At 50.0% G+C, this 16,126-nt stretch overlaps 1 protein-coding gene across 1 annotated transcript; it reads left to right on the top strand.

Moving 5' to 3' along the window:
• Nucleotides 1-285: 285 nt before the first annotated feature.
• On the top strand, nucleotides 286-4,337 carry LOC109759760 (cytochrome P450 84A1-like). Its single transcript, XM_020318598.3, has 2 exons — nucleotides 286-1,817; nucleotides 3,465-4,337. The coding sequence occupies exons 1-2, from the start codon at nucleotides 876-878 to the stop codon at nucleotides 4,152-4,154; spliced, it is 1,632 nt and encodes a 543-aa protein (XP_020174187.1). The 5' UTR covers nucleotides 286-875; the 3' UTR covers nucleotides 4,155-4,337.
• Nucleotides 4,338-16,126: the final 11,789 nt, after the last annotated feature.

Genomic DNA, 16,126 nt, shown 5'->3' with positions numbered 1-16,126 from the left:
TCATTAAATATATGTTTAACTTATTACTTATACTTCCCAAACCATCAAGTTTATAACTTAGCACAATTTGTGTTTGGGGTGCAGCAACAATAGTTCATAGCTATATGTATGTCGCTGAGCGTTCCTGCAACAAGGCACGGGGAATCATCTAATTTCTTTTATGTGTTCCCACTAGTTATGTTTTCTTGGCAGTCATGCCGGAGGCAGATAAACATAAGGGAAAATATTTTAAGTGACTAAACCAGACAAACTATCATAATCTACCCTTTGCAAATGTGTGATTTAGTTAGAGACTCGTCATATGTTGTTTGTGTTTTTGGATTATGTACTTGGGTTTAATACTATGTTATATGTTTATTGATCGAACCATGGGTTTGGACAATTTATTTTGAGGAACAAGTTAGTTTCAAAGGTACTCCCTCTGTAAACAATGTAAGATGTTTTTGCTATTCAAATATTTAGAAACATTGGTACCACATGCATGTGCCCAACAATTTTCTGCGAAAGCATGCATACAAGTTTGCAAATATGCATCATTTCGTACAAATTTGTTCCAATCATCTTCGTTGTACTATACACCAGCCCTTCGCATACCATTTGTATTTTCTTATGCCCTATATCCTTAATCTACCCCTTTGTCAACGGAAAGAAACATGAGAAAATGTGCTGCCGCATGTCTCTCATCTAAATCTGAAAATCTCTCTCGTCTCAGGCTCACCTACTGCCTCCAACTATATATAAACCCGGGTACCCTCACTTATCTCCTCGACTCTACTGTGCGCTGTCTACTCCACATCAACCTAAAACCCGCACAATCGAACACCCCAACAAAAACAAAAGAAAGAAGAGCTTCTAGCTAGTTCGAGCATCAACCAATGGTGGGCTTGGCCAAGATCGCCATGGAATGTCTCCAAGATCCACTGAGCTGGCTGTTCGTTGCCTCGGTGGTCATCGTGCTGCTGCAGCGGCGGCAGCGAGGCAAGGCGCCGCCGCTGCCTCCGGGGCCATATGCGCTGCCGGTCGTCGGCAACATGTTAATGATGGACCAGCTGACCCACCGGGGCCTCCTGGAGCTGGCGAAGCGGTACGGCGGCCTGCTCCACCTCCGCCTCGGCAAGCTCCACGCCATCGCCGTGTCGACGCCGGAGTACGCTCAGGAGGTGCTCCAGGCGCAGGATGGCGCCTTCTCGAACCGGCCGGCGACCATCGCAAGCACCTACCTCACCTACAACCGTGCCGACATGGCGTTCGCGCACTGTGGGCCCTTCTGGCGCCAGATGCGCAAGCTGTGCGTGACGAAGCTCTTCAGCCGGCGCCGCGCGGGGACGTGGCTTGCCGTGCGCGACGAGTCCGCGGCCCTCGTCCGCGCCGTGGCCGGGCGGAGCGGCGAGTCCGTGAACCTCGGCGAGCTCATCCTTAACCTCACCAAGAACGTCACCTTCCGCGCGGCGTTCGGCACTGCCGGAGACGGCGACGGCGGGAAGCAGGACGAGTTCATCGCCATCATCAAGGAGTTCTCCCAGCTCTTCGGCGCATTCAGCATCGGCGACTTTATCCCATGGCTCCGCTGGGCGGACACGCAGGGCATCAACGTGCGCCTCCGCGCTGCACGCGCCGCCCTCGACGAGTTCATTGACAAGATCATCGACGAGCACATGAAGAGGGGCAAGCACCCCGACGACGTCGACGCCGACATGGTGGACGGCATGCTCGCGTTCCTCCCTGAGGCGAAACCGAAGATGGCCGTTGCCGACGGCAGGGACGACCTGCACAACACGCTCCGCCTCACCCGTGACAATATCAAGGCCATCATCATGGTACGTACACTTACACCGAACCTCCAACTAGTTACTAATGAGTAGTAGTTTTTTACAGTGGACTTCAGTTATTAGTGTATATGAGTATTGTGTACTCTCTAATTAATACTGCCAGTCTCTACATGCTAATTTTTTTTCTGCTAATTAGGAGTATGTGATCAGTTAAGTCAATGTCAACTCTTTTGTGATGAGACATCAATATCAATGCTTAGCGGGCGTGAGGACTAGACTTTTTTTAGTCATTCCTAAAACAATGTTTGTGTCACACTCTTGCTGCCTACGGACGCAACACCCCTCGCACCGGGTGTGGCTGGCATCAGGCCTAAGTGATTTTGTAAACTTGTGTATGGTTGATCGGTCGCCTTAAGTAATGAAATCTATCTTTACCTCAAAAAGAAAAAAAAAACCTATACTCGTTCATGGTATAATTTTTTTTTATACCCGCCACCCCACAGGGTAAATAGGTAGGGTGAAAATATTCATGTTTGCAACATGCCAACTTGAGCAACACATGGTCAAAAACAACATATAGTCAAAGTTTGTAAGCAACAACACATCATTAACAACATCACATACTTATAAGCAACAACATACCATAAACAACATCATATATATTCTAGAAAACAATAGAATTTATTGAAACAACAACACATAGTCATACATTTTAAGTTTACAAACTCATGATAAAATTCGAGATACTTCAGACATACATAAGGTCACGAAATAATTATTACAATAGGGTTGTAACAAGTTCAACCAAAATAACAAGGCTCATTTGCCATATTTTGTAAGGGTACATGGGTACACGGGTATGTGTTATACAATCTCGTACCCGTACCCACTCTACCCAATAGGCTTGAGATTTCCCTATTTTATATACCCATGGGTAATTTTTGTTCCATATCTTTATTATCCTAATAGGGTTTGACCTGTCAGGTATGCGGGTAATGGGTACCCATTGGCGACTGGGGGTGTAACTGGGTTGTGGTGCTCTTATTTTCAGTTTGTAGCAGTTTGGTGGGGTACATCGTGTCCGTGATGGCCTGATGGGCCTTTCTAATTGTTTTTATGTTTTTCGTGTTATTTTTTAGGAAAGGGTCTCAGATATTCGAGATGCACAAAAAATACCAAATAATTATAATCCCATATTTTATTACTTGTATCAAAAAACTACTATTTGATACATTAAATTGCAGACCATATCATGTGAAACATGCCTACTTCTATCTTTTTAATCAATTATAGTGCACGTTACTGATGATGGATGTGCAACTCTAGTTGAGCGACCAATGGAAGGATGTGCCATTGTAGTTGAGCATCGGCTGATGAACGTGCAACTATAGTTACGCTTGAAAAGAAAGACAAATGTAGGAACACATGAATTTTTCTGAAGGAAACTGCAGAAAAGGTATAAAAAAGAAGAATCAAACGGAAATAAGAAGTAAAAAGTCCAAAACAAAATATGCACAAATCTCCAAGTAAAACCAGATGTCAAATTTCCAATCGATTGAGATTTAACCAACTCTCGATTTATTGACACTTACGAATTCCAATTAATATACTGTGAGAAAGTCATAAGAGTATGATCTTATTTTTATAAACTAACGCGGTCACACGGTTGCGTGCATCTATATGTATGGATGATAGGATGTGATGTTTGGCGGGACGGAGACAGTGGCGACGGCGGTCGAGTGGGCAATGGCGGAGATGATGCACAACCCCAACGACCTTCTGCGGCTGCAAAAGGAGATCACCAACATAGTGGGTCTTGACCGGAACGTGGATGATTCAGACCTCGACAAGCTCCCCTTCCTCAAGTGCATCGTCAAGGAGACACTCCGACTGCACCCGCCATTCCCGCTGCTCCACCACGAGACCGCCGAGGACTGTGTTGTTGGTGGCTACTCCGTGCCCCAAGGCTCCCGTGTCATGATCAACGTCTTCGCCATTGGCCGCGATGCCAAGGCATGGAAGGACGCCGACACATTCCGGCCATCACGGTTTATGCCGGGTGAAGGGGAGGCCACCGGGGTCGACTTCAAGGGTGGGTGCTTCGCATTCCTGCCGTTTGGATCTGGCCGCCGCTCGTGTCCTGGAATGGCATTGGGCCTATACTCGCTTGAGCTCATCGTCGCGCAGCTCGCCCATGGTTTCAGCTGGGCATTGCCTGATGGCATGAAGCCATCAGATCTCGACATGGACGACATCTTCGGCTTCACTGCACCACGTGCCACCAGGCTGTGCGTTGTGCCCACCCCACGACTTGTCTGTCGTTTCATCACTGATCTGGACTCCACATGTCAGACGACGTCGTTCGTCAGTGTAGGTGGTATTTGACTGAGAGGTTGTCATGGCGTCATTGTAAGTGTTGGTGGTTTTGTCTCGCATTATTTCCTTTTGTCTTGTAAGCCTACAGAACAAGAATAATGGGATTCCCGGGCCTTCTTTGTGCATCCTTAAGTTACAAATAAGCATCTGGTGATGTTCTATGATTAAGTACACAAACTTTAATTTCCTACCGCACAAATTTTTGAGAAGTCGTTTGTATGTGATTTATTGCTGTTGGGCTACGCGGAGTGCAACGGTTGCATCAAAAAAATGCCGCGTAGAACACCCAGGAGCATGTTTAGCAGATAGATCACGTGATTACTACTAGACGCACATTGCTCATGGCGGAAGTAGAGTTGGAGTACATCTGTCAGATTCGTCACTTCCAGCCTGATCCCTCCAACAGCTGATCACTAGATCTCTTGGGTAGATCGTTGGCGGCATGATCTAAGTTGAACCTAATCGACTTCTAATGGTTCTTATTTAGGAAAGCAGAGAGAATCATCATCGTCTTAACACACTAATAGTGAGAATGTTAAATTCTTCACTTGCTATTTCATGTGCTTCGTGGTGCGCTCGTATAACTTTGGTCTGAAGCGCAAATGAGGGGTTTCTTCCGCCATAGGGGATAGTACACTGCATTTTGAAGGCCGCTACCACTACTAGGGAAATGCTTATACACAGGAGCTCACTAGTAGCGCTTTTTACAACAAAGCGCTGCTGCTAAAGAACGGTAGCGCTTGTACCTGAAGAGCGCTGCTACTATGCATATAGCAGTAGCGCTTTAACTATAAAAAACGCTACTACTATAATTGCCAAACCGTTGCAGGCAGTGTAGGTATACTAGTAGCGCTCGTAAGTAAAAAGCGCTACTGCTATTGTACATAGCAATAGCGCTGTCCTCTAACCAGCGCTACTGCTAAATAGCAGTAGCGGTTATTGCTAAACAACGCTACTACTACGCTTACCTTATCCACACCCCGCGCGCGTCCCTCACTCTCCCCTCACACACTCTCACTCGCCACACTACTCCATCGCGCGCCGTCGCCTGCCGTCGCCACCATCGCCCGCCGTCGCCCCCAAAGTATCTGCCTCCCTCCCTCCTCCTCTCGCCGCCCTCCTCTCTCCCTCCTCCCACGGCCCTCCTCTCTCCTCCCTCCACGCGCCGGCGGCCCTTGCTCCTCTCTCCTCTCCCTCGTCCGACCGCCGCCCTGCTCCCTGCTCCCTCCTCCCACTGCCCTCCTCTCTCCGCCCTTCCCCAGCCGCCCGAAGCCCTCACTCCTCCCTCCTCCTTCTCCTCCCACTGCCTTCCCCTCTTTGTATAAAAATTTAGGTATAATTTTTTTAGTAAAATAATTTAGTAATGGAAATTGTTAGGTAGAGAAATATATTATGCTATGTGAGATTATTTTAGTAAATGTACGTTTTCTGAATAGAATTGAAAAAAATAAGTAAATGTAGGTCTTTTGAATAGAATAGGAATTTTTCTAAGTTATGTAAAATTAGGGCATTTTTCTATGGTTCAAGAAGTAGACAGTAGGTAAAAAAATGAGGATAATAATGTTCTTAGGGTTTAGGAAACAAATTGCAGACAATTGAAAATTTTATTTGGAATCAAATTGGATATTTACTTGATAGCTTATGGAGTTTCACTAAGTCCTAAGATGACGATAATAATGTTTTTGTTTATATTTTGTTTTTGCAGAAATCAAGGAGCCCCTGCATCATCCCCGCCGTTGTCCCCGTCACCGACCCCCTCTGACCTCGAGGTGAGACCGGCCACCCCATGTTGTTAATTTAATTTAGGTGTTTTAGGTGTTTAATCTTAGAATAATGTAGTATGAACCCTAGTTATGATCGAACCATGTTCAAAATGTAGGTTTTTAACTAGGTGTAGTTAATAGTATTTAGGTGTTTTAAGTGTATTTAACAAAATTCTAGGTTGATTCGTTTTGAAGTGGACATGTCATATTTTGAACATGTCAAATTTGTTGTTATTTTTTTAGTTAAATCATTTATTCCTACATCGACATCGACGATGCCTATCCCGCATCCTCGTCGTCGACTCGGTGGAGGAGGCCTGCTTGATCAGAGGGGCAATGTCCGGCACTAGGTGTTGGGGAACGTAGCAGAAATTCAAATTTTCTACGCATCACCAAGATCAATCTATGGAGTACTCTAGCAACGAGGGGAAGGGGAGTGCATCTACATACCCTTGTAGATCGCGATGCGGAAGCGTTGCAAGAACGCGGATGAAGGAGTCGTACTCGTAGCGATTCAGATCGCGGTTGATTCCGATCTAAGCGCCGAACCACGGCGCCTCCGCGTTCAACACACGTGCAGCCCGGTGACGTCTCCCATGCCTTGATCCAGCAAGGAGAGAGGGAGAGGTTGGGGAAGACTCCGTCCAGCAGCAGCACGACGGCGTGGTGGTGATGGAGGAGTGTGGCAATGCTGCAGGGCTTCGCCAAGCACCGCGGGAGAGGAGGAGGGAGAGAGGTAGGGCTGCGCCAAGAGAGACAGGAAAACTCATGTGTTGGGCAGCCCTAGACCTCAACTATATATAAGGGGGGGAGGGGGCTGCGCCCCCTCTAGGGTTCCCACCCCAAGGGGTGGCGGGCAGCCCTAGATCCCATCTAGGGGGGCGGCCAAGGGGGGACGAGAGGGGGGCGCCACTAGGGTGGGCCTTAAGGCCCATCTGGACCTAGGGTTTGCCCCCTCCCACTCTCCCTGCGCCTTGGGCTTTGGTGGGGGGGGGGGGGGGGCGCACCAGCCCACCTGGGGCTGGTCCCCTCCCACACTTAGCCCACGCAGCCTTCTGGGGCTGGTGGCCCCACCTGGTGGACCCCCGGGACCCTCCCGGTGGTCCCGGTACATTACCGATAGCACCCGAAACTTTTCCGGTGACCAAAACAGGACTTCCCATATATAAATCTTTACCTCCGGACCATTCCGGAACTCCTCGTGACATCTGGGATCTCATCCGGGACTCCGAACAACATTCGGTAACCACGTACATACTTTCCCTATAACCCTAGCGTCATCGAACCTTAAGTGTGTAGACCCTACGGGTTCGGGAACCATGCAGACATGACCGAGACGTTCTCCGGCCAATAACCAACAGCGGGATCTGGATACCCATGTTGGCTCCCACATGTTCCACGATGATCTCATCGGATGAACCACGATGTCGGGGATTCAATCAATCCCGTATACAATTCCCTTTGTCTATCGGTATGTTACTTGCCCGAGATTCGATCGTCGGTATCCCGATACCTTGTTCAATCTCGTTACCGGCAAGTCTCTTTACTCGTTCCGTAACTCACATCATCCCGTGATCAACTCCTTGGTCACATTGTGCACATTATGATGATGTCCTACCGAGTGGGCCCAGAGATACCTCTCCGTTTACTCGGAGTGACAAATCCCAGTCTCGATTCGTGCCAACCCAACAGATACTTTCGGAGATACCTGTAGTGCACCTTTATAGCCACCCAGTTACGTTGTGACGTTTGGTACACCCAAAGCATTCCAACGGTATCCGGGAGTTGCACAATCTCATGGTCTAAGGAAATGATACTTGACATTAGAAAAGCTCTGAGCAAACGAACTACACGATCTTGTGCTAGGCTTAGGATTGGGTCTTGTCCATCACATCATTCTCCTAATGATGTGATCCCGTTATCAACGACATCCAATGTCCATGGTCAGGAAACCGTAACCATCTATTGATCAACGAGCTAGTCAACTAGAGGCTCACTAGGGACATGGTGTTGTCTATGTATCCACACATGTATCTGAGTTTCCTATCAATACTGTAACACACTGGGAATCATGCTACAGTAACCCCCTGTGATTAAGCTAATCATGTTGCTAAACAGGGCTTGATCACATTTGAACCACACCCTTGTCAAACTCCTAGTTCAAACTTCAAATATAATCAAAGTGGAAAATAAAAGTTTTCAAAAATTCAAACAGAAATGTTCAGTGGGTTCTAAATAATACACTGGTAATTATGGTGGAGAAAACACATTTTTATAAAATGTCTAAATACTTTTAAATGAAATAAAACAGAAAAGGAAATAAACAAAAAAGAGAAAACAGAAAACAGAACAAAGAAAAAAAAAGGAACAAAAGCCCCCCCCACTGGACCTGGCCCAACTGGGCCACCCCAGGCCCAGCCGGCCGGCCCAACCCCCCTCACCTTATCCCCTGCCCCCCCCCACCGACAGCCTCGCTTCCCCCCCCCCCCCCGAAATATCTCACCCCCCCGGTCTGGATCGAGGAGGAGACCGACGCCGTCGCGCTCGACCCCGCGCCCTCGCCTCGCCGGAGCGCTGCCTCGCCGGCCTGCCTCCTCCTCCTCGCCGGCCTGCGCCTCGACACCGCATCGCCGTCGCCCCCGTCTCCCCCTCGACCCCACTGCCGTGACCCTGCATCCCTCGGTGAGGCCACCGGCCTCCGTCGCCCGCCCCTCTCCTCTCGGTCACCGCCGCCCCGCTCGCGCTCCGGCGCGCCCAGACGCGCCCCGCCGCGCCTGTCCACGCACGCGCGCCCGCACGGCCTTCGCCCGCGCGCGCCCCGACCGCGCGCCCGCGTCGGCCACGCCCCGCCTGCCCCCCCCCCTCGTCCTCGCGCACCCCGAGCTCCTCCGCCCGCACCGATGGTCCCCGCGTGCTCCTGGCACTCCCAGGACCCCGTAGAGCCCCACGCCTGGCCTTCCCGTGCCTCCCATCGCCGTGCCCGTGCAACCCCGAACTCCGGCCGCCGCTAAGCTCACCGCCGGTGCCGTTTCCGGCCATCTCCGGACGAACCACTACCACCATCCGGCGCGGATCGTCTTGGCCGTTCGAACGCGACCAAGCGCGCGTGAAACGGACCCCTGTGGCCGAAATCCGGCCACGGCCGAGGCTCGTCGCCGTGTACGGGCTCGCCGGAGTGCCCTCCCGCCGGCGTCCGACGTGGCACACCTGGGGGCCACCCCCTGGGTCACTGCCAGTGGGCCCCCTGGTCACCTGTTGACCAGTTGACCTGGTCAACTGGGCTGACTGGGCGGCCCCAGCCACTGACGTGCGGGCCCCGCCCCTTAAAATAAATAATTAAAATGATTTTATAATTAAAAGTAATTAGATTAACTAATTAGTCACTGACATGTGGGGCCCATCCCTCTAATTATACTGTTAGTTTAGTTTAACTAAATGTTAGACTAACAGAGGCTGACATGTGGGTCCCACTGGACCCACCTGTCTGGTTTGACTGGTCAGCCGACCAGTTGACCTGCTGACGTCAGCATTACCTCATGCTGACGTCATAATTCATTTTTCTGAATATAAATAATTCCAGAAATTCAAATAAACTTTGAAAATTCATATCTTTTAAACCGTAACTCGGATGAAAATGTTTTCTATATGAAAGTTGCTCAGAACGACGAGACGAATCCGAATACGCAGTCCGTTCGTCCACCAAACCTCCCTAACCTATCGAACTAGCAACTTTCCCCCTCCGGTCCGTCTGTCCGAAAACGTGAAACATCGGGAATACCTCCCGGGTGTTCCCTCCCTTCACCGGTACCACCTACTGTCGCGTTAGGACACCCCTAGCACCGCTCACTGTCATGTCACGCATCGTCATGCTTATGTTTGCATTGTATTTACTGTTTCTTCCCCCTCTTCTCTCCGGTAGACTACGAGACCGACACTGCTGCTGCCCAGTTCGACTACGGAGTCGACGACCCCTCCTACTTGCCAGAGCAACCAGGCAAGCCCACCCCCCCTTGATCACCAGATATCGCCTACTCTATTCTCTATACTGCTTGCATTAGAGTAGTTTAGCATGTTACTGCTTTTCGATATTCTATCCTGATGCATAGCCTATCCTTGCTACTACTGTTGATACCTTTACCTGCAATCCTACATGCTTAGTATAGGATGCTAGATTTCCATCAGTGGCCCTACATTCTTGTCCGTCTGCTGTGCTATACTATCGGGCCGTGATCACCTGGGCGGTGATCACGGGTATATACTTATATACTACATACATGACACATGTGATGACTAAAGTCGGGTCGGCTCGTAGGAGTACCCGCAAGTGGATCTTTGTGGCGGAGCGACAGGGCAGGTTGAGACCGCCTAGGTGAGAGGTGGGCCTGGCCCTGGTCGGCGTTCGCGGATACTTAACACGCTTAACGAGATCTTGGTATTTGATCTGAGTCTGGCCATTTGGTCTATACGCACTAACCATCTACGCGGGAGTAGTTATGGGTATCCCGGCGTCGTGGTATCAGCCGAAGCCTTCTTGACGTCAGCGACTGAGTGGCGCGCGCCGGATTGGACTGGAACGCCACTAGGCTAGGTCTGCTCCGGCCGCGTACGCAACGTGCAGGTGTGCATAGGGCGATGGGCCCAGACCCCTGCGCGCATAGGGTTAGACCGGCGTGCTGACCTCTCTGTTGTGCTTAGGTGGGGCTGCGACGTGTTGATCTTACGAGGCCGGGCATGACCTAGGAAAGTGTGTCCGGCCAATTGGGATCGAGCGTGTTGGGTTATGTGGTGCACCCCTGCAGGGAAGTTTATCTATTCGAATAGCCGTGTCCCTCGGTAAAAGGACGACCCGGAGTTGTACCTTGAGCTTATGACAACTAGAACTGGATACTGAGTAAAATACACCCTTCCAAGTGCCAGATACAACCCGGTGATCGCTCTCTAACAGGGCGACGAGGAGGGGATCGCCGGGTAGGATTATGCTATACGATGCTACTTGGAGGAATTCAATCTATTCTCTTCTACATGCTGCAAGATGGAGATGTCCAGAAGCGTAGTCTTCGACAGGACTAGCTATCCCCCTCTTATTCTGGCAATCTGCAGCTCAGTCCACTGATATGCCCCTTTACACATATACTCATGCATATGTAGTGTAGCTCCTTGCTTGCGAGTACTTTGGATGAGTACTCACGGTTGCTTTTCTCCCTCTTTTCCCCTTTCTATACCGGATTGTCGCAACCAGATGCTGGAGTTCAGGAGCCAGACGCCACCGTCGACGACGACTCCCACGGCACTGGAGGTGCCTACTACTACGTGCAGGCCGCTGACGACGACCAGGAGTAGTTAGGAGGTCCCAGGCAGGAGGCCTTGCCTTTTCGATCGTTGCTACTTTTGTGCTAGCCTTCTTAAGGCAAAACTTGTTTAACTTATGTCTGTACTCAGATATTGTTGCTTCCGCTGACTCGTCTATGATCGAGCACTTGTATTCGAGCCCTCGAGGCCCCTGGCTTGTATTATGATGCTTGTATGACTTATTTATGTTGTAGAGTTGTGTTGTGATATCTTCCCGTGAGTCCCTGATCTTGGTCGTACACATTTGCGTGCATGATTAGTGTACGGTCAAATCGGGGGCGTCACAAGTTGGTATCAGAGCCGACTGCCTGTAGGAACCCCCCTTCCACACTCCTTGGCCGAAGTCGAGTCTAGACATTGCAAAACTTTTACTAACATGGATGTGCGGCTTACGGGCCCACGTCGCCATTGGGTGGTACTAGGATCTTTTACTCCTCGACCTTTACTCTGGGACTCTGAACTCTCTTCTACTCGGGTTAAACGAATTTGCTAACTCTAACACTAGGATCCCGTGACCGCGTTCACCCCTAAGATGGATAAGCCATAGTTGTTTCTTAGAATAGTATTTTGAACAATTCACACACTGTCATTTGACTCCTTTGAAACGTCTTTGCTTTCAGATGGAAACCACGAGGCAGGTTGTTCGCCACACGATGGCCATTGGTGCCTCGGGATCACCTGCGGTGCTAGCTGAGATGATGACCTATCTGGGTTATCGCTGGCACCCTGAGTACACCGTCTACGAGGAGTACCAGGACTTTAACCAGGAGCAGTACCGCGCCATCGTCCACCTCTACTCTCGGGAGTACGACTCCACTACTGTGCTGCACACCGCACATGGTGTTGGTGTGACCATCGATATGGCTGTCCACGATGCAGCCTATGCTGCTCTGACACGTCTTCGTGGAGAGTATCGGGAGTTGGACACCTCCCCTTTCAGGCACATTGCTACCGCCTCTGATGTTGGTGCAGAGGGATACTATACTGCTGCCTACTCCACTGTCACCCGAGAGCCCTTCTACCATCAGCACCTGGTTCTGCATGCTGATGGGCTGGATCGAGCTAACCGAGCTCTTCGCCACGAGATGTACACCACCCGTCAGCACCTTTACCGTGCTCTGACGCTGCTGCACCCCTTTGTCCGGTCTGGACAGGTACCGCGTTCTGCGATCTACCCAGCCAGGACCGTGATGCCCCACGGTGTCGGTTGGCCAGAGGTGGGAGGTTACTCTCCCGCACTTGGTCCTCTTCTGCCACCTGAGCGTCGGGCTCTACACCTGAGTATCCGCGGCCCCCAGTCTGCTGACGTGGAGGGCTATCTGTTGCCTCACTACCAGCTGTCGGGCTACGATTACCTCCACAGTACCTCTTGGGACTGATGTAGGCTTGTTTGTAGTGTTAAAGGCATTCGCCGCGAGCCTGTGTGCCGCCTATGATGTTTTAGTCTATGTACTGAACCCTGTGTACTGAACTCTATGCATGACCCCTTTTGTAAGCTATGCCGACTACTGAGTAGTAGCTATCGTGCTCCTTTCATTATGCATGTTTCATCATGAATGATTCTTGTCATTGCAAATTTTCTAAATGCTGAACTACCCCTGTTATATATTAGCAGGATGGTTAGACCAGGTGGTCGTGGCCGTGGTGGCGATGCCCCACCACCACCTGAGTACATGGCTGGTATGATCCAACAGTTCGAACTGAACCGCCAATTCATGGAAAATATGATGGCTCAGTTTCCTCGCCCCAATATGAACCAGCAGCAAGCCCAAGTGACTCTTCAAGATTTCATACGCCTCAACCCAACCATCTACCGCAGCTCAACTCAGCCTCTGGATGCTGATGACTGGCTTCGTGACATCACCTATGAGATGGAGTCTGCTGATGTAGCCCCTGCCAGCTATGTCACCTTTGCTTCCTTCTTCTTGAAGGGACCCGCAGCTCAATGGTGGGACAGCCACAGGCGTACTCTGCCAGCTGGAACAATCATCACATGGCCAGACTTCCAAGCTGCTTTCCGTGCCCGCTTCATTCCTCAAGGAGTCATGGACCGGAAGAAGCGTGAGTTCCGCAACCTCACCCAAGGCAACAAAACTGTCGAAGCTTATCAGCGGGAGTTTCTGGACTTGTCCCGCTATGCTGAAGAAGACATTGCAACTGATGCACGCAGACAGGAGAAGTTCCGTGATGGCCTTCAAGCTGACATCAAGCTCGCACTTCTAGTGCATGACTTTGCTGATTTCGCCACCTTGGTGAACAAGGCCATCAATGTCGAAACTGGTCTGCAGGAATACCAGAGCTCTCACAGACGCAACCGTGACACGGGCTCATCTTCGGGCCCGCCCTCACAGAAGCGTAAGATATGGATCCCGAACAGCATGTACCGTCCAAATGCATCTGCCCCAAGGCAGACCTATGCTGCACCTCGTCTGCCTCCACCACCAACTAGGCAGTCAAGACTTCCGGCTCCACCATCCCAAGCTCCTGTTCCCACTCCGAATAATGGCTTGTGCTTCAGGTGTGGTCAACCAGGACACCGTGCTAGAGAATGCAACCAGAACCAGAATCAACTGGCCCTTCCAGCAACTGGCCGTGGTAACAATCAGCCTCGCAACAACAATGCTAAGCCTTATGGTCGTGCTCATGCCAACCACGTTGATCTCAACGAAGCTCAAGACCAGCCTGCTACTGTGATGGGTACACTCCTCGTAAATTCAGTACCAGCATCCGTTTTATTTGATACAGGTGCATCGCATTCATTCATGTCAGAAGATTTTGCATACAAGCACGACGTTAAATGTGAGGAGATGAACACCTCTGTATTGGTCAAAACCCCCGTGGGACAGTGTCAAACCTCCTTGGTTGGCATCGATGTCCCCGTGGAAATCGAAGGGCTGGAATTCTATGCCTCTCCCATTATCCTGAAGTCGTCTAACATCGACCTCATTTTGGGTATGGATTGGTTGAAAGCGCATACTGCTTCTATAGTTTGCGCCACTAAAACCGTCCATCTGCTACACCCTTCAGATGAAATAGTTGCTTACCAAGCTAATCTGGTGCAAAATGCCGAGGCAAGGCTCTATGCATTGAATGCATTGAACGCTGCACCACTCGAGGGCATTGAAAATATTCCCGTCGTGCGTGAATTCCTCGACGTCTTCCCTGAAGAACTTCCAGGGATTCCCCCTGCTAGAGCTGTCGAATTCATCATCGACTTGAAACCAGGCACCACTCCTATAGCCAAGCGACCCTACAAAATGCCGCCGCATGAACTCCTTGAGCTTAAGGAGGAAATCGACAAGTCTCTTCGCAAAGGATTCATTCGCCCAAGTTGCTCTCCTTGGGGAGCACCTTCTCTCTTTGTCAAGAAGAAGGATGGGACAAACCGGTTAGTTCAAGACTACCGTCCTATAAACCAAGCTACCATTCAGAATAAATACCCTCTTCCTCGGATCAATGATCTGTATGATCAACTGGCGGGTTCGTCAGTGTTCTCTAAGCTCGACTTGAGGTTGGGCTACCACCAGATCCGTGTTCGCGAAGAGGATATCCCAAAGACCGCCTTCGTGACTCGCTATGGTTCATACGAGTACACCGTCATGTCTTTCGGTTTAACCAATGCTCCAGCCACCTTCTCTCGTCTGATGAACTACATATTCATGGATTACCTCGACAAGTTCGTCGTGGTTTATCTGGATGATATCCTGATATTTTCCAAGAACGAAGAGGAACATGCTGAGCATCTTCGACTTGTGCTGGAAAAACTACGAGAACATCAACTATATGCCAAGTTCTCTAAATGTGAATTCTGGCTACCCGAAGTAACCTATCTGGGGCATGTCATCTCTAAGGATGGTATTGCCGTCAACCCCGAGCGAGTTCAGGCTATTCTTGATTGGACTCCTCCCAAGAACGTTAAGCAAGTCAGAAGTTTTCTCGGTCTCGCCAGCTATTGCCGTCGATTCGTCGAGAACTTCTCTAAGATCGCCAGGCCTCTGACTAACCTGTTGCATAAGGGCGTCAAGTTCCAATGGACAGACAAATGTCAGGAAAGTTTCCAAGCACTCAAAGACAAGTTGACTTCTGCTCCAGTTCTAGCTCCACCTGATACTAAGAAGGACTTTGTCATTTACTGCGACGCTTCCCGTCAAGGATTAGGCTGTGTCCTAATGCAAGACCGCAAAGTGATTGCTTATGCCTCTCGACAATTGCGCCCTCACGAAGAGAACTACCCAGTTCACGACCTCGAACTTGCTGCTGTCATTCATGCGCTGAAGCAGTGGCGACATTACCTTCTCGGTAATCGTTGCGAGATCTTCACTGACCACCAAAGTCTGAAGTATCTGTTTACTCAGCCAGATCTGAACCTCCGTCAACAGAGATGGATGGAGCTCGTTGCAGACTTTGACTTGGGTATTTCCTATACTCCAGGCAAGGCTAATGTAATGGCTGATGCCTTGAGCCGCAAGTCTTACTGCAACCACCTCCAAGTTCATAAAGTTCAGCCCTCACTTGTTGAAGAATTCAGGAAGCTGAACCTCCATATTGTTCCTCCGGGTGCACTCGCTCCCCCTCCTAAGGAGTTCCGCAAGATGAACCTCCGTGTTGTTCCCCAGGGTTCCCTCAATACCCTGATCGTCGAACCAGATCTCCTGGACTCCATCAAGAGAATACAGGGGTATGACTCTGAAGCCCACAAGATTAAGCGCTACCTCGCAGAAGGAAAGCCCTCATTCTTCACCATTTCTGAAGATGGCACCCTATACTTCAAGGGCCGCCTAGTGGTGCCATGTGCAGAGAAAAACCTGGATATGACACAGGAAGTTATGAAAGAAGCTCATGATACGCCTCTGTGTATCCATCCGGGTA

This window comes from Aegilops tauschii, chromosome 1, assembly GCF_002575655.3.
Source record: "Aegilops tauschii subsp. strangulata cultivar AL8/78 chromosome 1, Aet v6.0, whole genome shotgun sequence".
In the NCBI taxonomy this organism is placed as follows: domain Eukaryota; kingdom Viridiplantae; phylum Streptophyta; class Magnoliopsida; order Poales; family Poaceae; genus Aegilops; species Aegilops tauschii.
This window is presented reverse-complemented; position numbering and strand designations above follow the sequence as displayed.

Excerpts from the sequence above, each read along its gene's own strand:
- LOC109759760 (XM_020318598.3), top strand. The coding sequence starts at position 876 with ATGGTGGGCTTGGCCAAGATCGCCATGGAATGTCTCCAAGATCCACTG. Across the intron at positions 1,818-3,464 it reads ATATCAAGGCCATCATCATG|GATGTGATGTTTGGCGGGAC; the intron begins GTACGTACACTT and ends TATGGATGATAG.